This window comes from Lineus longissimus, chromosome 6 (assembly GCF_910592395.1).
Source record: "Lineus longissimus chromosome 6, tnLinLong1.2, whole genome shotgun sequence".
Taxonomy (NCBI): domain Eukaryota; kingdom Metazoa; phylum Nemertea; class Pilidiophora; order Heteronemertea; family Lineidae; genus Lineus; species Lineus longissimus.
In genome coordinates, this window is record NC_088313.1 from 15128097 (window position 1) to 15149139 (window position 21043).

Genomic DNA, 21043 nt, shown 5'->3' on the forward strand with positions numbered 1-21043 from the left:
GCGATGGCGTAGTTCTTTCATGAAGTCCATGAGACTCCGATAAACAGCTCAAAGAGGGGGGATTTGGGCCACGCAGATCTACGTGGTTCGGCGCTGAAGGTGTTAATGTTGGACAACCACTGAATATATTGATCATCATCCTCATAACCTGCAACTGTGTGACCCAGGGCCCAGTGCTCCTGGGGCTGGGCGTGGCGTCGTTCCGATTCCTGACCTTTTCACCTCCACTGGCTCCAGTCGTTTCGGGGGGGGGGGGGGGTATTGTATATTGCATATTGTAACTACTCTTCAGACCGGGGACTTGTGACAGCTACTGCCATCAGATTGGTTGTGACATGGTCTCTACAGGGAGACATACTAGACATCAACAAGAATGATAGATGATGCAAAGTTATATTCCAGCCTATGATCAATAAAAAAGTGACTTGCCCGAGGTCTCAAGGAAGTCTAAATGCAACCCCACAGACAGTTGATGGGTCTTTGACATCCAGTCCCAGGGAGCGAAACGACTTCAATTTGGAGCGAAATGACTGGGGCGAAAAGGTTAGGGAGCGAAACAACCGCAATCTGCAATGTACCCATTGACCCCGACTCCAAGGAAACCGATAAACTATTAATTGGGACTATTTCTTTAAATAGGTCAACTGTATTCTAGCGGTCTATCACACTCTTGTGTTAAGCTTTTCTAGGCAATGATTTTAAAAGAATTTGATGCAATAATAATGAAACATTAATTCGTATCAATTTGGATACATATATTTGCCTTCTGCATGCGTTAGTCGTAAGTGAGAAAGACCTACTTTTGCACAAGTGACTAATCTACCAAAACATCCAAGATGGCGAGTGGTACAAAATCTGCCACTTTCAACTATTACAACAGCGGAAAGTATGGGACTTTGCCTCAAAATCCGCCCAAAGACATGGAGGTTACCCAAGACATGCATCTTAAGATGTCAAAGAAGATTGCCCAGTTGACAAAGGTGAAATATTTTGTTGTTTTATCTCTCGGTTTGAGTGCTTTTGCAGCTGTGTTTTCAAGCAAAATGTCACTTCACTCTTCAGTTTTGTGGAGGAATGTACAGTAACTTTACTTAGAGTAGGCCTATGAGTATGATGAGTATAAGGCCTATGTCAGTAGTACACAGTATAGTACCTACACATGTACACGCAATATATGCGTGATCACAATAACTTGCAGAGCATAAGCCTACATGTGACGCTGTGATCATTAATGAGTGTGGACTGTGGTACTGGTAGGCCTACGGCTAGTACAAGCTAGAACAGTGCCATAGAGCATAGGATTAGGAATGCGTAGCCTGGTCGGGGGGGGGGGGGGGGGGGCTAAGGAATTCTGATCGTTTAGTGGCCGAAGTTTGCCCAAAACTATGTCTTCATCGAATGCCCTGTATTGGCTGTACCGGTAATACTATAATAGTGTATTATATTACATTGTTGCCACTGTTGTTAAAGTTAATGCATGATATCCCCTTGTTTAATACTAAGTTATCTCATCTTTCAGGTGATCTACGCTCTGAACACTAAGAATGACGAACATGAGGCCATCATCCAAACAATCAAAGAACAAAATGAAGAGCGGATGCAGCAGCTGTTGTCCGAGACGCGGCAGAAACTGGCACAATACCGCGAAAAGATCGGGAGTGAAGTGGAGTACAAGCGGCGGATAGAACATCTTGAGACGTCAGTCATCGAATATGAGAAGCAGCGAAAACAAGCGCTGACAGAGTTTGACTTTTTCCGAAAACAGTCCGAGGATAGGGAAACTGAATTAAAATCTGACCATTCACAAAAGGTGCTCTCTCTCTCAAGAGAAGTTTTAGCGTTGAAGAGACAATTTGAAGACCAGTTACAGAAGTACGATGAATCTTGTGTGCAATTTGAATTAGATAAGCAAAATGCTCTTGAGGATTTGAAGCAGGCGCATAAGATTGAAATTGAAGAGTTGTTGAAGGCACAGAGTAGCCAGGCTAGTGATGTCATCAGTCAGAAACAAATGTTAGAAAAACAATATAGTCAAAAGTTTGAGAAATTGAAAGAAGATTTAGAAAGAGTACAAGAAGAGAAGAAACACCTTGCTGAAGATTATGAATCGAAATTAAGCAAAGCTCAAGCATTTTATGAAAAAGAACTGGCTGTTCTAAAAGAACGACAGAATTCCACCACAGACAGTCAGCTGAGGGCACTCCAGGAGGAGAATGAGAAAATGCGAAAGGACTTTAGCTTCCAAGAGATGCAATTCAAAAAGCGGATAGACGATTTATTGAATCAACTGTCCATTGCTGAGGAGGATGTAGACAAATACAAGAAGGACTTGAAAGATCTGAGTGATAGCCTGCAGAGTAAAGATTCAAACTCAGCTGCTTTGGCTCGGGAGGTGAGTTTGCCAACCTACGTTTAGCTCAAGGAATCGTAGAGGACTCAAGTAACCAGAAAAATGAAATTGAATTGATAGGATCTGGCCACAAGGACATGGCAGCCTGCCCTTCACGTCAAAAACTTTCAAAGATTCATGGTCTTTTGTCAAGAAATTTCTAAAGGCGTCACAGGCTCTCCTTTCAGTCCATTCCCCCCCCCCCCCCTACCAACCACAAAGGATTCTAGTAAATCTTTTGTGCTGTGTTAATTCTAATCACCATCCACATCTTATGAACTATTTCAGTTGGCAGAAGTGCGCCAAGAGGCCTCAGAGGCGATGATGAAGCTGAGACAAGTTGAAGCCGAGCTGACAGCATCGAAACAGCGATGTGAGGACCAGGCTGCAGAAATGATAAAAAAATCAGGTATGAAGAGGCCTGCCCTTCTGGTTGCTGTTTTCCTTTTGCTGATCACTGTTGCATTCATTATTAGAGAATTTCAAACAAGTGTTTGATGTGCTGTTCAAGTGGCCATGATCCTCTTTGAAGCACCTTGCTGTACCGCCCTGCCCCCTTTTTCTCAAACATTGGGTGATATGAATAAAGGCTAGCAAATGCTTTTACTTCAATTTTGTACAGAAAGGCCAAGTGTAAATGTACATGGAGTTTTAGATAAAAGCATTTACTACTCTTTATTCATCTCACCCATTGACTCTGTTACCGGTAGTACATGTAACTTGTCATGTAAAACTTCCATTAAAGGAATTACCAATAATTACATCTTTCAATTCAGCTCTCATTGGTGAACTAGAAGCAACAAGACTCCAAAATGAAGCCATGATCTCCGACCTCTCCTCGGAACTTTCAAGATTAAAAGACAAGCTGGCGTGGCTCGAGAAGGAGAGGAGATCACTTGAAATGAAGAGCAGTAGCCAGACGGAGGAGCAGTTTAATCAGATACGATCTTTAGAAAGGGTATGTGCATGAAGTATTTAACTTTCAGTCACACCCTGTGGAATTGGCAGCAATCTCTCTGAACATCTTCCACCTCTCCAAGCAGCCTCGGGCTGGAGAACACCTCTTAACAAGGCCCTTGAACTGACAGGTTCCTTAGAGTGGCGAGGCTATCAGTGCACACAAGGAGACATTGCTAACCATTGCTACATCTCAAGCCTTGGTCATGGTGTTCGAACGAAAACAATTAAGATGTATGACTCGCTTTTTTTCCACTTCAGTTCTACCTTTCAAAAGGGGTATCATCATCCAAAGTCCAAGTAGTAGTGACATTTGTATCAGAATTTTTATGAATAAAAATATGGTTTTAGTTTAGGTTTTTTACTTGTCAGAACTTTTGTCAACTCATTGTCATTTGCTCATATTCCATTCTGTATTCCAGGCTCTCGAGGACCTCTCCGTAGAAAAACAAACCCAGAAAGAGAAATACGACCGCGAGCTGAAGAACCTGCAGGAACGGGCAAATCAGCGAGAGAAACTCCTCCTCCAGGAACACGAGAGCCGGGTTAATGAATTGTTGTCAACGAGTGGTGCAGAGACTCAGAAAACGAAGCAGAGCTTGGAAGATGAGCTCAAGAGGTTAAAACAGGTGCGTTCAACCCCTGAAGAGATGTGTATGTCCTTTTTGGATGGGGGGAGCTGATATATCGAGGTAGTTGACTAGGTACTTTGTCGGGAAGGCAGGGTGTTGTGGCTATTAGCATACTTGATAATGGTTTTGAATAATTTTGTTAAAGAATTTAAAAATAACAACTATTTGGTCCAAGCCTGCAATGTTGAGCACTGGGCTTTCCTCTAAAAGTTCCTCAATATAATCGGACATTTTCCTTTCAGGAATTGGAGAGCAAGCTTGAGAGTGAGACGGCCAGACTGACCAAGGAGCGAGACGACATCAGAGCCGAGTATGAGAAAACAAAAACCGATCTAACATCCCAACTTGAAGCAGCTAAAGCAGAGGTATAAACTAAAGTGCCAACAAACAAGAGATTTTTATTGCAGAAACCTGTTGTCTGTGTAATTGTTGCTGCGGTGTGGGATAAAAAGATCTCTCATCTGCAGGTGAAACCCATGAACGTTGGGTTTTATATTAGCAGAAACAGACAAAGAGCAGCTTGCTATCTGTTTCTGATATTGTGAGTTTTCGCTTTCTCGTCCGAGAAGTTCTCCGCTGAGAAAGAGTTCTTCGAAACATTTCACAGATAGAAATGAAATGCCTTCAACATTTCTTCATTATCGTTTCAGATCAAAAGGTTGGAGGCATTGATAAAAGAGAGCAGAGATGGCTTAGGGTCAGCATCGACCAAGGTCAGTGCCCTGAATGAGGCGTCTGCTAAATTACAGAAAGAGTTGGAAGCTACCAAGTCCGATCTGTTGTCTTCACAGAAAAGTTCTAAAAATCTTCAGGTTTGTATGTTTAATATGTTTTTGGTCCAAGTTCAGAATTAGGATTGGGGTGTGAGGGAATGAAGCTCAACATACCAAACATGAATTGACCCAGTTAGTCTGACTCATGAGGTCATTATTAATGAGCAAAGCAAGAATTCATGGTGATGAACTGGCCGAGTCCTTAGGAATTAGGTCACACAGCGTCTGTTTTTCAACAACACAGAGCTAGATGTAAGCATACATGTCCATCAGCTGCAAATACATAACACTGGATACACTGTGAAAAGGAACGCGTGTTTCTTCGGAACTAGAAGTTTGTAATTCATGAGATTTCCGGGACCTCACTAATGATTCCTTCTTCTCCATGTCTGACATCTCTCTGTGAACTTTTCTCTAACAACAGGGTGAGCTTGACAAGTTACAAGGCATCCATGACACAAGTCTGAAGGATCACAAAGTAGAACTAGAAACAAGACTTGATAAACTTACAAAGGAGTTAGAAGAAAAGTGGACAGATACTCTAAGGTTGGTCCTTCTTTCGCATTCAGAAACTCCCACCACCAAAATATCAACTACCGATTGCACATTTATAGCTCTGAAATTGATCATTAGTTATCTGAAGAATTCATACTAGGCAAGAAACTGGCCATTCGTTTCATTAAGCTGATGCTGCACTAGTCAGAATCATGGGAGAAAAATGAATTTGTTCCTTGTTCCTTGGGCATCCTTATTCAATAATTCATTCTATTCTTTTCTTTTCTGTTCACCGAGAAAGTCTTCATTTAGCTGAGGGTTCCTCTTGAATCAAAATTAAAACAGAACTAGTTTTTGTTTTCAATTTGTGCATTTTCCACGTTTCAGGAAAGAATGTGCTAAAGTTCGCCATGACATAACTATTGAGAAAGATGAGGATAAACGCGCTACCCTTGCTCAACTGACAAGTATGAAAGACAATGAGATGAAAGCAAGTAAAGAAGGCTGGCAGGTCAAGATGAATGAGCTGCTGGAACAGGTATGTTCTGGTTGCTTTACTGTGAAGATTATATTATCCTGGCATAGATTAGGTAGAAAGAAATCATTGACGAGTTGTTTATTTTGACTCCTGGCACGCAGTGGCATTGGCGGATTCATCGGCCCTTCTCCTTCACGTTTTGAGTCTGGTCACGACAATGTTATCGTTGTTTGGGTCAACTAGAGCTGCTGGCTGAGGCCTAGTACGAGGTGGAAGCCTAGGGACGAGGAGATATGGTATCTCACCCCGACCCGTACTCTTTGCGTATGATCCCAAGGTTTCTTTTTGGTTCATAAACCTCAGAGGGTATATAGTATGCATCAACACAACAATTGCGAGATTGTCAGGGTACTTGGAGTAAATATCATGTTGTGCAGTTAATTTTTCATTGGATTTCTGATCTTTTTATCTCAAATTCAATTCCTCTTTAACTTTTCCAGATCACAAAACTGAAGCAAAGCATGAGAAACAAGGAGGAATCGACTTCGTCAGAACTTGATAAACTACGAGATGAAATGGAGGCTGAAGCAAGGAGATTACGGGACGAAATGCTCGTCGCTGCTGACGATTATGCGAGAAAAATCAAATGGATGGAGAATAACCAAAAAGAAGAATTACGCCGATTACAAGAAAAGCAAGAGCAGGAGTTGGAGGATTTACGAAACGATTTGAAGCGGAAGCATATGGAGGAGTTATCGGCACAGATGTCTGCGCATCGTGTGACCGTGGAAAGTGTTCAGGATCAAGCGGAAAAGAAACGTCTTTCAGGTCTGAGCTCACTGACGGAGAAACACAAGAAGGAAACAGGTACGTTTGTTTCACTTATCTTTGTTGATTATAGTTGGTTAACTTGGCCCCAAGCAGTCTAGCCCTTGGCAAATCTGCCCCTATTTTCTGGGTTTGGTTAACTTGGCCCCAAACAGTCCAGCCCTTGGAAAATCTGCCCCTATTTTCTGGGTTTGGTTAACTTGGCCCCCAACAGTCCAGGCCTGAGCAAGTCTGCCCCTATTTCTGGGTTTGGTTAACTTGGCCCCCAACAGTCCAGGCCTGAGCAAGTCTGCCCCTATTTCTGGGTTTGGTTAACTTGGCCCCCAACAGTCCAGGCCTGAGCAAGTCTGCCCCTATTTTCTGGGTTTGGTTAACTTGGCCCCCAACAGTCCAGGCCTGAGCAAGTCTGCCCCTATTTTCTGGGTTTGGTTAACTTGGCCCCCAACAGTCCAGGCCTGAGCAAGTCTGCCCCTATTTCTGGGTTTGGTTAACTTGGCCCCCAACAGTCCAGGCCTGAGCAAGTCTGCCCCTATTTTCTGGGTTTGGTTAACTTGGCCCCCAACAGTCCAGGCCTGAGCAAGTCTGCCCCTATTTTCTGGGTTTGGTTAACTTGGCCCCCAACAGTCCAGGCCTGAGCAAGTCTGCTCCTATTTTCTGGGTTTGGTTAACTTGGCCCACAACAGTCCAGGCCTGAGCAAGTCTGCCCCTATTTTCTGGGTTTGGTTAACTTGGCCCCCAACAGTCCAGGCCTGAGCAAGTCTGCCCCTATTTTCTGGGTTTGGTTGACTTGGCCCCCAACAGTCCAGGCCTGAGCAAGTCTGCCCCTATTTCTGGGTTTGGTTAACTTGGCCCCCAACAGTCCAGGCCTGAGCAAGTCTGCCCCTATTTTCTGGGTTTGGTTAACTTGGCCCCCAACAGTCCAGGCCTGAGCAAGTCTGCCCCTATTTCTGGGTTTGGTTAACTTGGCCCCCAACAGTCCAGGCCTGAGCAAGTCTGCCCCTATTTCTGGGTTTGGTTAACTTGGCCCCCAACAGTCCAGGCCTGAGCAAGTCTGCTCCTAACTTCTGGGTTTGGTTAACTTGGCTCCAAATAGTCAGGCCTTTTAAGCAAGTCTGCCCCTACCTTCTGGGTTTGGTTAATTGGCCCCAAATAGTCCAGCCCTGAGCAAGTCTGCCCCTACCTTCTGGGTTTGGTTAACTTGGCCCAAAATAGTCCAGACCTGAGCAAGTCTGCCCCTACCTACTGGGTTGGGTTAACTTGGCCCCAGATGCTGACAAAACTTATTATGATTCTTTTAAAAAGATAACATTTGTTCAATTGAAAGCTACGCAACAGCTTATGACAGAATCTTTTTTTTAATTTAATGTATTGTTTTCAGAAATGCTGAAGACAGAACTAACACACAAACACTCGATGGAAATCGAGGAGTACGCAAAGGCTCACACATCTCAGATGAATGCTGCCAGGATGGAGTTGGATAGAGCAATAGAACTAGCAAAGCAGAAGGTAGGGAGACATGGTAATAGTCTGACTGTGTGAGTAGACTGAAAATACAGAGGTCAGTCTGAGCGGTGGTTTGAGGTCTACCTCAATGGTCTTGATTAAAAACCAAGTACCAACAGCGGGGTGTCATTTTCTATTCTGAAAAGGCACAAAGTGAATATTTGCCATCAAATTAAAACCTACATGTAGCAGTCTTTGTTTGCTATCAATCAGAACAAAGCTAGATCTCTCATGTGTTCAAGGGCTTCTTGGATCGGTTCATTGACAATATCACTGCATGTTGTAGAGTAGTGGCCACTGTTTTATAAGAATTCCCCTTGCCAGCCGAGAAGTCACTGACTGGGTAAACATGTATGCATACAGTATAAAGATTTAGGTGATCCTCAGACTACTTGTGCTTGGCCAAGTGACCAACCTAACATTTCAAAGTCGAAGAGCAAATAGGCCTTTACACAACTGTAGTCATTGAACAGATAGGAATAAAAATAAGTTGAGGATTAAACGTGGTGATCTTTTATTTGCTTTTCCCCGTGGGGTATTTTCGCAGACGCTTGGATTATTTGCTGTAGGATTATAATGATTGTGCAATGCATTATCCTACTCTTAGTTTAACCCTTTGTAAGCTGCGTATAGTGATGAACTGCAGACTGGAAAACCCATATTAGCTGGATTTTTATTGCCAGCTGTTTTTCAATTTCGATTTTGTTTTTTCTTTCAGGAGACCCAGTATGACCTCCAGGTGCAGGAGCTCCAGGAAGACATACGACATCGTGACCGCCACATCAAAAACCTGGAGGATGAAATCGCCAAGTTACAGGCTGCCATAGAGGACCTGGCGAAGGAGGTGGACAGTAAGGGAAAGGAGATACTACGGGTCAGGAGTGATGCTAACCAACAGATTAGGTAGGTTCATACAGTAGTGCCAGTGCCATGATTCCTACTCACCCACTCACCCACTCGCCCAACTAGAGAGAATTTCCCTTCAGCTCAGTTGGTAGTATGATCACCTTGCAAATGTCTATACAGCGCTATACTTGAGCTTGTCCATGGAGGACAAAACTATTACCAGACCAGATTTCGAATTAGCAACTCTTGGATTGAATCCGAGACACTTTTTACAAGTACGACAATGCAGATTATACCCCAACTGATCATTTATCAATCCTTGTCAATTCAATTAATTGCTTGTAAAAATGTCTTCTATTACTCTCCAGGAAACGTGAGGAGCACCTCGCTAAAGCCCACAAAGATGAACTCGACAACATCACTGCTGATCACCTGAGAGAGACGGAGGAGATGCTGGAGGAATTCAACCGGGCTCAAGAGATGCTCAAGGATAAGATATCAGAATTACAGATGGGGTGTGTATATTTATCCCAATATCGCGTCCTTACATTTCCCAAGGTGTCTTGAACCTTGCTCAAAGCACATTTTTGAAATGGTCCTTAGGCCGCTCTCTACAGAAAAAACCTGGAGTTTCCAGGAGCTTCTGCAAAGAGCTCTTGTGAACTTGCCCTGTAGGGGAACCAAGTAGTGTCTCTGTCAGGTATTGAACCCACAGGCTCTCGATTATGAGGCCGACGCTCTTTCATTGTAGGCCTAGCAATGCATACCTCTCTCAGCTGAGTTGTTGGCGTTGCTCTTGCTTGGATTAAAGGGGTCACTGCAAGAACCTGGTTATCAATTTTTTTCGGTGAAATTGGGTTATTGGTATCATTTTGTTCATCAGACTGCCCTCTATTGACATGGTGGTGGTTATTTTATAAAAAACCTGAACCATTACATGTTCAAACCTTTTTGTAGCGAAGGGCACTGGATATATTTTCTTGCGGCCTGTCTATTTCAGTCTCGATGAGGCAGAGGAACGTTTCAGCAACCGAGAATCGCGGCCGGATGATCTCGAATTGATCCACCAGCTCAGGAATGCCGTGGCGGAGAGAGAATTGGCTATGAAGAAACTGCTGGATGACAAAAAGTATTATCAAATGGAACTCGTCAATAGAGAGACCAACTTCAACAAAGTGTTCAATTCAACTCCCAATGTTGGTGTGCTAAATCCCATGGTAAAAGTAAGTAAATTTCCTCACTCTGTTTTGGTAGGAAGACAAGGGCGAATGAAATATCCCACATAGGGAGTAAAAGAGTTGTACCGTAGTTGACTTATAAAGCTCTGACAATACCCCATATGAGCACAAGAAGCTATTAATGATTGATTGATTGATTGATTGATTGATAAAGTGAATACCTACTTGCTTTCAGAAACCAAAGAAAGGTGACAAGAACAACAAGTGGACAAGTTCTCCGTCGCTCAATTCGACTGCTGGTGCCAAGCTTGACCCTCTCCCAGGTTCCCCTCTACACGACGAGGTCCTCAACAGGAGCAAACCTCTCCCACCACCACAGCTGCCACATAAGAAATTTGTAAAATAATTCATGCGACCTGCTGTTATTTCGGGGGAGGGCGGTCTCAACAATTGAAAAGACTTGTAAAGCATCAATTCATTAAATCTGTAAACCGGCCGTATTCTTGTTAGAAAAACGAGTGTCTTGAATCGTTTTCAAGCACCACATTGAAAAGCGGACTTGTGATAAATTCCTATAGATAGCACTCCAAAATCACGATTATTTGTTAAGATGAAATGCCTGCAAAACTTTTGCAGATTTGCAGTATCCTTGATTTGAAAGCACTGAGAATTCCGGAGAGATTTGGGTTGTACAAGTACCGGGTATGCAAGGAATAGTGAGTTGGATGGATATGCGAAAAAAGATGATTTTGTTTCATGCTGTTCACTTGTGTATCTCTGGGATCACTGTAGTAATTTCTGTGGTAGCAAAACAGGAGAAGTGTGTCAAATAAGAATATTTGTTTAGTGAATTCGAGTGCCAAAATTATTTGGCAGATCTGAGTATGTGAAGAGTGTTCTGTGATGAGAGAGAGAGATGCCATGTTTGCTTCATTTGTGTTTATATGAATTGGAGTGACAACACATGCACATGACTTGCAGGGCTGGACATTATAACCTAGTAGTAACCTGAAGCCTGCTAAAACTAATATCAATCGTTTGCTCATTATACATCTCATTCCCCGCTTGGAGAACACTAATGTGGTGAATTCCCTTGCACGCTGTCAATGTTTCCACTTGGCAGTATTTTGTATTCTCTGCCATGCGTCATAAAGTATAAATATCTCTGCTTACTAGATATCCGAATCAATTTTTTATGTTGGAAGTTGAACTGAACTTTTCGTGTTATCTGTGATGAGCCATTAATGTCAGAACTATAACGGGTTTAACATTGCTGGTAATTTTGAAATTTGAAAATGAATTTGAGGTTTTTCAGTTGTGTTGATACAAAATGATGGTGAATTGTTGTTAATCTCGACATTGCTGTTGTGTAAACAGATATGGATATACTCTACAGGACAATGACATGTCTGGTTACTGTACAGTGGCAATGTTTTTTTCTATCTACTTGTACCACAAGTAAAAACATAGTACATGTACACAAACGGCATAGAACTTCAAACCAAAACTCTCGATGAGAAATTCTTTGCCCGACAGAGATGCCATGCTAATAGCAACCCTGTCTGAACTTGAAGTCGTCCCTGACATCTTTGGCCAAGAACTGGTGCTGTAAATTTGTGAATATTGAAATAGATCTTAGACGTATGATAATTTTATATGAGCTTTTAAAACTGAAATAGCTTAGTCATGGCCGGCATGTGAAGAATGAAAAATTGATGTGTTGGCCCAGAAACTGATTATTCAGAAGTTCCATGGAAATGTTGTTTGAGGCTAACCTTTCAGAATTCAGCCTGCATTACTGCGTTACTGTCCAACTATTTGTTAATACTGGTAGATTTCTATGAGAATGTAGTAAAAAAATGCATGCGAAAAATATCACTTTTGTGGTGGTCATTGCAGGTGATCAAAGGTCGCAGCAATATTACTTGCTTGTTTACACGACGCATTACACAGAAACTCAGTTGGGAAGATATGTTATTCTCCTGCCTGTTTTAATCAAAATCCGTCCTGTTAATTTTACGAATTTGTTTCCACCTTGACATTCTATGATCAGTTTCATTTTTAAGAAAATATATAGCTAGCTAGCTGCTGCATAGTTTTCGTATTGTTGATAGTATATATTTTGTACAAATTGTAAATTCTGTAAAGTTTGTTTAAAGCTGGAGTGCTTTGACTACTGTAAATGACGTACAGTTGAAATAAAGAGCTCTATCATGAACATGAACCAGGTCTTGTCAAAATCCTTTTTTCCAGTATTTGAACACCAGTTGCAGACGTTTTTCTTCATCCAAGTTCTCCCTCGATGTTGCCAAGTTACCTCATTCAGACTGTTCAAAGTCACACCCTATGCAGGTACCAGGAACATCAATATTCAGTCGTCAGATGTGTCACTTCCGGAACCTGTGCCAGGCATTGAAATGGTGGTTTGTGGATACAGCTAGTGTCACAACAACAGTCCTCGGACAAGTTCTATCAGGCTCTGAGATGGTCACTGATAGGTTCAGTGACACAAGTCCATAGACGAGTCATTTCTGGTACCTGTGCCAGGCTCTGAGATGGTGGCTAATAGATTCAATGTCACAGTCGGTCCTCCGATGCATCAAGGACTGAGTAGGAGTGTCATTCCCCTAGGGTAGGTTAGGGCACTGGCCAATAGCAGACACACTTCTTTTTTGAGAGGGATGTCATCCATTCCTCGGTGGAAGTCCAGCTGAGACGACCAGGCCGATCAGAACAGAGCTTATAAAGATAGCAGGGTGAAGGGACTAGGACTGAGTGGGAGTATCACTCCCCAAGGGTGGGGTGTTGACCAGTTGCAGATATACTTCTTTCTTGAGAGGGATACAACCAATTCCTGGGTGGAAGTCAAGCTGCGACGACCAGGCTCAGAAGACCAGAGTTTATCCAGATACTGCAGTGTGATAATGGGCTAGGACGGAGGAGCATCACTCCCCTGGGGTAGGATGCTGCCTATTGCAGATACACTTCTTTGTTGAGAGGGATACCAGCCAATACTGATATATATTCCTGGGTGGAAGGAAGCCCCACCACCAATAATACAAACCAACAGCATATTTTTCATAACATTTATTTCATACTTCCACCTAATACATTGTTATGTTTCTCAATTCCCGTTATAACATCACATCTTGTACATCATTTTAATCTTTTTGTACTACTCGCTTCGTTGCTTTGGTCAAAACTCGACCAGTGCCAAGGCTAATCTCCCTGACTATACAAATCTATCCCTAATGGTACCTCTTGGCTGGTTATGTAACAGAGCCTGGCATGGATGGCAAGGGTTGTTCCTATTGGCTGTTACGGGCACCTAATACATATCTATATGCTACAATATCATAAAGCTAATGCTTGACAATCACCCGTAACTTTTTTGAAATTCGAAAGAGGCAAGACAAGATTTTCCAGATCTCGACACAGTTTAGAATGGAATCTTGAATGGGAAGTCTGGATGATGTTTGACCCTGCAAATACATGAAGGGATTTGATCATTTGGAGTTAGTGGTACTGAATATTTTCTAAGGGGGGGGGGGGGGGTGGAGCGGGTAGTTATATCTATGCATTATCATTATTATGTCTTTTCAAAACACTTCTGACCTAAACACTTAAGTTCAAAGCCAAAGGTGAAAAGTTTGGACTTAAAGTTCACAATTCAAAAGGCAACATTTCCAACTTACCAGTCCCCATGAAACACCCTGTTTTTATCAGCATGTAAGGAATTCAGCATTTTCGTATCATCAGCGGACAATTTGAAATCAAAAACGTCTATATTTTGATCGATCCTTGAGGGTGTGACGCTCTTCGGAATGACTATCAATCCTCGCTGAAGGTTCCATCGAAGGACAACCTGAAACATTCAATGACAGAATAACCAGCCAGACAAGGATCCCTTAACGGCAGATGTGAGTTTTTAAAGACACTGCTCGATTCACGAGTTAACTGACTGCTCGATTATCGAGGAACTCGTAGCAGGGCGATGGTAGACACGACTTGGACATGAGAGATCGGTAATTGCTCCAGTTCTGTATCAATTACGCCAAATAAGATAATGATGTTGATAGATTTCAGCGAGCCCAATGTAAGTTTATCAAAAACATGTTAAAACAATCTTTACCTGCGCTGGAGTTTTTCCATATTTCTCTGCCATCTTTTTCACTTTTTCGTCTTTCAAAATGAATGGATCATCAGGTTTGGCCCTGAAAGTTAAGAAATGGTTCATTACTGATGAATAGATTGACACATTTTATTATTTCTTTTATCAGCATTCATATGATGTTGTTGGATAATCACAATTATAAGTTCTCAGATTTTTTTTCAGAACTTATACAGAAAAGTTCCTCAAGGATTTCATGGTGTAAAGGTCCACTAGGTTGAACAAGGTACTGAAAAGCGTGTGAAAATACAGAAAAAAAACTTACCAATCTCTGTCAGGCGATCCAAATGGACTGAACGCTGTCACGGTGATTCCACGGTCAAGAGCAAATTTGACAAGCTTTCCATTACCGAAGTATGGATGTGCCTCAATCTGAAGAAAAGAAAGAGCAAATTTGACAAGCTTTTCGTTTCTGAGGTGTGGATGTTCTTCAATCTTAAGAGCAAATTTGACGAGCTTTTTGGATGTGCCTCAAAAAAATGATATGGAGGACATATGAACTCTTTGTTCTTACTGAAATGTGTGGGATGAGACAGCCGCAGTAAAAGGGTTGACCAAGATCTGTCTACTATCTAAGAACCAAAAAGAAAGTACCTGTAAATTGGCCGGTTTAATCTTCGCTGCCTTCAGAATCTTTTCAATCTGTTTACTGTTGAAGTTGGAGACACCGATGCTCTTTGCCAGTTTCAACTTAACACATTCCTCCATTCCCTGAAAGTGCATATCAAGTAATATTGCATTCTAATAATTGACTTGTTTTAACACCAAGAGTATTCACATCAAATTGGAGTCATATTTTGGATAAGAATTTAACTTTACTGGTATGTGAACACGAGTACACGACAAGGTTCTTTCAATCAGTGCAGGAGGTAGCGTCCTGGATTTCACTGACCTCAGCATGCAATAAATACCATGAACATAAGCAGTGTAGCCCATGACAACAAAATTGATATTCCTATATAAGTATTCTTACCTGCCAAGTGTCCAATATTCCAGAATTCGGTGCGGTAGAAACAATGAATTTACCATCTTCTCCTATAGGAAGGTCCTCTTTCTCTTCCTGAAAAGTTACATAATTTGCTGATTTCAAAATATCAGTAATAGGTGATTTTTGTTGCTGCAACCTGCAGTCATGATTGCCTGCAACGAAAATTGCCGACGAGCGTGGAAAAATCACTTGTTGGTAAGAAGGGTTAGAGCTGTAGGCCTACACCACTGCCTGATGAAATCTATATAGAAACAGCTGTTGGAACAAAGATCTCTGGGTTGGTTTAGAATAATTGAAAATCAGCAAAAATTAGCTCTGATATCAGTTATTTTCAAAACATAAAGCTTCTTAACCTTATATTTTGCTTGTGAATACTTACCACATAGGCCGTGGGCCAATGCACGAGAAAAAGATCAACATAATCAAGACCTAACTTCTCAAGTGACCCTTTGCAAACTTTTGTTATAAGGTCACGTCGGTGGTAGTTGTTCCACAGCTGGAAGAAGATAAATTTCTTAATGAGAATGAATATAAACTATTTCGTAAAGAGAGGTGAGATCGATCGAGCCAGACTATTACATTGGATTTTCTCAAAATCGCAATGATGCTGAGCCAAAATAATGCTTTTTTGTTACTTTAATAGCATGGATGGCAATATTGTGCATGTTGGATAGTCCAATCTTAAATTCTATTACTAGACCAAATATTGTAGATCAGGTACCGCGATGTTGGCAATCATTTCATCTAGAGAGTTTCTGTGACTTGGGGAGACAAATGCAAATATGAATTGCAAAAATATCAATTCTCAATCAGTCACCATTACATCCAACTATAATACTGAATGATTCTTTCGTCTACCGCCAAATAAAAATGAAACTGCATCTCGCAAACTTTTAGCGTTGGAAATGTTAAAGGGTTTACAGTACAGTTTACAGTTTGCAGTTTACCAGGTTTACAGTTTACAGTTTACCGTTTACAGGTTACAGGGTACAGTTTACCATTAACAGTTTACAGTTTACAGTCCAACACCAAGAAGTTGCTAAGTACCTTTGTTGTAACAAATAAATCCTCTCGTTTGCAGCAACCAGAATCCAATGCCTCCTTGATGCCTTTGCCCACTTCTTCCTCATTGAAATAAGCATAGGCGCAGTCAATGTGACGATAGCCAGCCTTGATGGCGTGAGACACAGCCGTCGCCACGTCACCTGGTTTGGGCTGAAAAAGAAATGATCGGGTGCAACCTGGATAGACTTCAAGCACTTGACTAATCAAGTGAAAAGGGGAGCATTGGTCTTTTTTAAGACTCCAGGTTTGCCGCAAAATGACTTTTGGGATACGGGTGGGACAGAGGAAAGAAATGTTGGGCAAATTGGTATGGAGGTGTCATTGAGATGGGCAGGCCTTAGGACTCTCCGACCTAGTCTTTCCCAGGAAAGGAGGAATTTCAACATGTTGGAAAAATTGCATTGTTGGAGTCTTGGAAAACAATAAGACAGTGATACAAATACAAAAATACAGAGCAGGTGCCCAGTTGGCCTCTTCCAGGCACCACTGCTCAGTAAGTCAGAGGGCTTGCCTTGAATAACAAGATTTAGATAATTGGCAGGCTGGGGAATTGATTCTCCAAAGAGACCACATGAGGAAAACATGCAAATATATAAAATCAGCTTACCAGCCAAGTTCCAAGGCCAATGGCTGGCACCTTGTGTCCACTATTGAGCTTTTGGTATGTGACATTAGCCATCTTGTTCATCTATTTAGGACGCTTTCACCTCAAGCAATGGGCTCAGATCTTTGCGCTATCTGGTCATGTGTCACTGCCTTAAAGGTTTTATTTGCGTCTTTATCTGTGTAAAGACATTTTCTTTGGCCTCTTCCATGCACCGCTGCTCAGTAAGGCTATTTCACAAGTTGTAAAAGCATAAAATGTTATTCTTCATTATCCCTAGAGAATGATAGGCTAGGATCATGGCGGGACATTGACCACGAGCTATGGGGTCAGATCTTTTAGTTATCTAGGTCGCATGTCCTGCAAGGTTTTGTAGCCTATTGCTATGTCACAAGTTGTCAAGCATATCTAGTGTTGTTCATTATTCCTAGAGAATGATAGGCAGGACATTCAGGCGCACCACACAGGGTAGGACAGTGGCATATTGCAGATTAACTTCTGTGTTTACGGATACCACCACCAAGCAACCAGTAACAAACCAACAGCATATATATCACAACATTTATTTCATACTTGCACCTGACATATTGTAAAATGTAATGCTTGACAATAAACTTTAACCTGATCAAAACGTCCCTATTTCATACTTGCACCTGACATATTGTAAAATGTAATGCTTGACAATAAACTTTAACCTGATCAAAACGTCACTCGGGTTTTAAAATCAAGCCTGTACCGGGTCACGAGATTTTCCAGATCTTGACACGTTTTAGAATGGAATGCTGAATGGGAAGTCTGGGTGATGTTTGACCCTGCAAAGATATGAATGGGATTTGATCATTTGGTGTAAAAAATGTACCAACTATATCTCAAAAGGGGTGGCGGAGTGGGTGGTTGTATCAATGCGTTATCAATATAATCTAGACTGAATGAAATTGTGTTTTACTTTTGCAAAATGTTGTGCAAGCAAAAAATTTTTAAGTGTCTCTGATTTTAACAATCTTTCTGATCGTTTCTTGCCGATCGCCAGACGAAACTTAGCCACCATTTCGAACTTACCAGTCCAGATGGATTGATCTATTGTCATCACCATGGAAGGAATTGAGTGTTTCCATATCATCAGCTGACAATTCGAAGTCAAAAACCTCTATATTTTGTTCAATCCTTGACGGTGTGACGCTCTTTGGAATGACTATTAACCCTCGCTGAATGTTCCATCGTAGGACAAGCTGAAACATTAGTATTGAAAAAGATTCAAAAACAGAATGTATAGGCCTATTCAGGCAAGGATCACCCAAAGGCGAGTTGTTGTCAAATCGGAGAGTAGTCCCAAATTTGGGTGACAACCCCATCAATACTCCCCGATTGATTATGCCATGGAGATAGAGAGTAGCTAGATTGGGGGAATTTTCATGGAAATAGCGTTACTAACGGTGCCGTTGCCTTGTCGAAAGAACAGCATTTATACTTGTTCATATCAAAAACAGGTAAAAAAACCTTTACCTGCCCAGGAGTTTTTCCATATTTCTCTGCCAGCTTTTTCACTTTTTCTTCTTCCAAAATGAATGGATCATCAGGTTTGGCCCTGAAAGTTAAGAAATGGTTCCGATTGATGAATAGCTTCGACACATTTTGTCAAATCTTGTATATCAGCATTCATGTAATGTAAATGTTGGATATTGCAGTTCAGAAGATTTTACAGAAAGATGCTAAAACTTTCAAGGTACAAAAATGAGAAAATACAGAAAAATCTTACCAATTCCTGGTAGGTGATCCAAATGGACTGTACGCAGTAACAGTGAGTCCATGGTCCAAAGCAAACTTGACAAGCCTTCCATTATTAAAGTATGGATGTGCCTCAATCTGAAAAGAATAGACAACAAATGATTTAATTAAAATAGAAAGCATTGCAGAGCTGAGAGGGTAATAATAGTCATGCCAAAGCACCGAGGAGCAACTTCTGACTGTTGAATTATTTATACATGTAACTGTAATATCATTCATGAGACATGCCAATATGTATATAGACTTATGTCTGTACGGGGAATTTTTCAGAAGTGGCTTCAGCGCCAACATTTCAGTGGACACTAATATGCTCTGTATAATACCTTCCAACCATAATATGTCCAACCACAGAGATCTACGTCTTTAAAGCCCAACTGTTCGGCCACGTCGTCCAATATGGGGAGGGGGTCCCATTGAAATCGGTAATCGTCTGTTTGAAATGACAAGAACTCCATCAGATGGGCGAGTCCTGAATTGAAGGACTTTCATCACTTCAGCTGGTGAAATGAAACACCCGTAGGGAAAGGGTTAACCAAGACCTGTCTACTATCTAAGAACCAAAAAGAAAGTACCTGCAAGTTGGCTGGTTTTATCTTTGCTACCTTCAGAATCTTTTCAATCTGTTGACTGTTGAAGTTGGAGACACCGATGCTCTTTGCCAGTTTCAACTCAACACATTCCTCCATTCCCTGAAAGTGCACATTAGTAATATTTCATTTTAATAGTTGATTTAGTCCCCGATTTTACTACCTTCAGGCATGGCAAAAAAACGGCATAACTTTTAAACAACCAAACTATATTTCTACACATTCTTACCTGCCAAGTGTCCAATGTTCCAGAATTAGGTGCGGAAGAAAAAATGAATTTATCATCCTCTCCTTTTGGGAAGTCCTCTCTGTCTTCCTGAAAGATGACATTGTATTTTTCAAAAATCAGATAATAAACTTGCGATTTTAAGATATCAACAGGATAGCAATCTGGAAACATTTCGGTATGGCTGTCCTCTATTTTCTAATTGACTAATTACTCCTGATAAGAACAATCATTTACACTGTTTTGTGATACAGCTATTGGAACAAAGATGACTAAAATCTAATATTTTGTTCATGAATACTTACCACATAGGCCATGGGCCAATGCATGAGGTAAAGATCAACATAATCAAGACCTAACTTCTCAAGTGACACTTTACAACTCTTTGTTACAAGGTCACGTCGGTGGTAGGTGTTCCACAGCTGGAAGAAGGATGAAAATGAAACTGCATCTCGCCAACTTTTAGCATTGGAAACATATTTAAGGGTTTACAGTTTACAGTTTACCAGGTTTACGGTTTATGGTTTACAGTTTACAGTTTACAGTCCAACACCAAGAAGTCGCTAAGTACCTTTGTTGTAACAAATAAATCCTCTCGTTTGCAGCAGCCAGAATCCAAAGCCTCCTTGATGCCTTTGCCCACTTCTTCCTCATTGAAATAAGCGTAGGCGCAGTCAATGTGGCGATAGCCAGCCTTGATGGCGTGAGACACAGCCGTTACCACTTCACCAGGCTTGGACTGGAAAAGAAGTAGTTTGACATACTTGATTTGCAAAACCTCTACTCTGGAAACAGTGTTGGGTCCCATTATCATTTTGAAGAAAAATAGCATCGGCCAACACAAAGCGAGCAAAATCGCTCAGCGCAAACACGTTGAAGGTGACAGAGTAAAGTAAAGTGGGCTTGGTGGACTACATGCATGCGTAGCATTGATGAGGTATAGCTGAAAGTATAAGTAGTTTGTGAGAAAACAAGGCCTATTTGGCTGAAAAATTATTGCTTAAAATTAATCAGAACTGCCAAAAAGCGCAATGGCATAAGACGACCTATAATTAGCTCACCTGCCATGTTCCGAGGCCAATGGCTGCCACCTTGTGACCATTATTGAGCATTTGGTATGGGACATTAGCCATCTTGTTATCTACCCTCAAGCAATGGGGAGGAAATGAAAGGATCTTTGACCTTTCTCTCTAGGTCATATGTCAATACATGCATGATTTGCAGTAAATATCATGACATGAGTTATCACCATATAATCTATAGTCTGAAGGCCATCTGCTGGCACTTCTACACAAATATCTTATCAACAATGAAATGATCAGACCAATATGCTCAGCCAGACATCACATTGTCCACAGAAGACCATTATCTAAAGCCATCTGCACCTCCACGCTTCTAACATAAAATCCTCCCTAAGCCTATGGCTGATAATAATGATAATTAGGTAACGTGACATCACTTATCAACGCCTTTGAATTAAAAATGTCATTCCAGAAATGAAGGACAGTAGAACCTCCCTATTAAGGCCACCCTCAGGA

General features: G+C 41.5%; 3 protein-coding genes across 3 annotated transcripts; 1 reads left to right on the forward strand and 2 right to left on the reverse strand.

Moving 5' to 3' along the window:
* Positions 1–797: 797 nt before the first annotated feature.
* Positions 798–12292, forward strand: LOC135489332 (protein FAM184A-like). Its single transcript, XM_064774643.1, has 15 exons — positions 798–980; positions 1520–2392; positions 2678–2798; positions 3166–3347; positions 3769–3975; positions 4221–4343; positions 4629–4790; positions 5176–5297; positions 5634–5784; positions 6225–6591; positions 7931–8058; positions 8774–8958; positions 9270–9416; positions 9902–10124; positions 10315–12292. Exons 1-15 carry the CDS (start codon positions 837–839, stop codon positions 10483–10485), a joined length of 3306 nt encoding a protein of 1101 aa, XP_064630713.1. The 5' UTR covers positions 798–836; the 3' UTR covers positions 10486–12292.
* Positions 12293–13151: 859 nt separating this feature from the next.
* LOC135489347 (aldo-keto reductase family 1 member B1-like) lies at positions 13152–17318 on the reverse strand. Its single transcript, XM_064774660.1, has 9 exons — positions 16911–17318; positions 16286–16453; positions 15618–15734; positions 15224–15310; positions 14845–14961; positions 14516–14622; positions 14212–14293; positions 13775–13944; positions 13152–13561 (listed from the first exon to the last, which is right to left on the reverse strand). Exons 1-9 carry the CDS (start codon positions 16989–16991, stop codon positions 13519–13521), a joined length of 972 nt encoding a protein of 323 aa, XP_064630730.1. The 5' UTR covers positions 16992–17318; the 3' UTR covers positions 13152–13518.
* Positions 17319–17456: 138 nt separating this feature from the next.
* LOC135489348 (aldo-keto reductase family 1 member B1-like) lies at positions 17457–20871 on the reverse strand. The gene is made up of 9 exons (XM_064774661.1): positions 20567–20871; positions 20077–20244; positions 19811–19927; positions 19509–19595; positions 19265–19381; positions 18664–18770; positions 18411–18492; positions 17967–18136; positions 17457–17719 (listed from the first exon to the last, which is right to left on the reverse strand). Exons 1-9 carry the CDS (start codon positions 20636–20638, stop codon positions 17677–17679), a joined length of 963 nt encoding a protein of 320 aa, XP_064630731.1. The 5' UTR covers positions 20639–20871; the 3' UTR covers positions 17457–17676.
* Positions 20872–21043: the final 172 nt, after the last annotated feature.

Excerpts from the sequence above, each read along its gene's own strand:
- LOC135489332 (XM_064774643.1), top strand. The coding sequence starts at position 837 with ATGGCGAGTGGTACAAAATCTGCCACTTTCAACTATTACAACAGCGGA. Across the intron at positions 2,393-2,677 it reads CAGCTGCTTTGGCTCGGGAG|TTGGCAGAAGTGCGCCAAGA; the intron begins GTGAGTTTGCCA and ends GAACTATTTCAG. Across the intron at positions 4,344-4,628 it reads TTGAAGCAGCTAAAGCAGAG|ATCAAAAGGTTGGAGGCATT; the intron begins GTATAAACTAAA and ends TTATCGTTTCAG.
- LOC135489347 (XM_064774660.1), bottom strand. The coding sequence starts at position 16,991 with ATGAACAAGATGGCTAATGTCACATACCAAAAGCTCAATAGTGGACAC. Across the intron at positions 14,623-14,844 it reads TTAAACCGGCCAATTTACAG|ATTGAGGCACATCCATACTT; the intron begins GTACTTTCTTTT and ends TCTTTTCTTCAG. Across the intron at positions 14,294-14,515 it reads GGATCGCCTGACAGAGATTG|GGCCAAACCTGATGATCCAT; the intron begins GTAAGTTTTTTT and ends CTTAACTTTCAG.
- LOC135489348 (XM_064774661.1), bottom strand. The coding sequence starts at position 20,638 with ATGGCTAATGTCCCATACCAAATGCTCAATAATGGTCACAAGGTGGCA. Across the intron at positions 19,928-20,076 it reads ATTTATTTGTTACAACAAAG|CTGTGGAACACCTACCACCG; the intron begins GTACTTAGCGAC and ends TCCTTCTTCCAG. Across the intron at positions 18,771-19,264 it reads TAAAACCAGCCAACTTGCAG|ATTGAGGCACATCCATACTT; the intron begins GTACTTTCTTTT and ends TATTCTTTTCAG.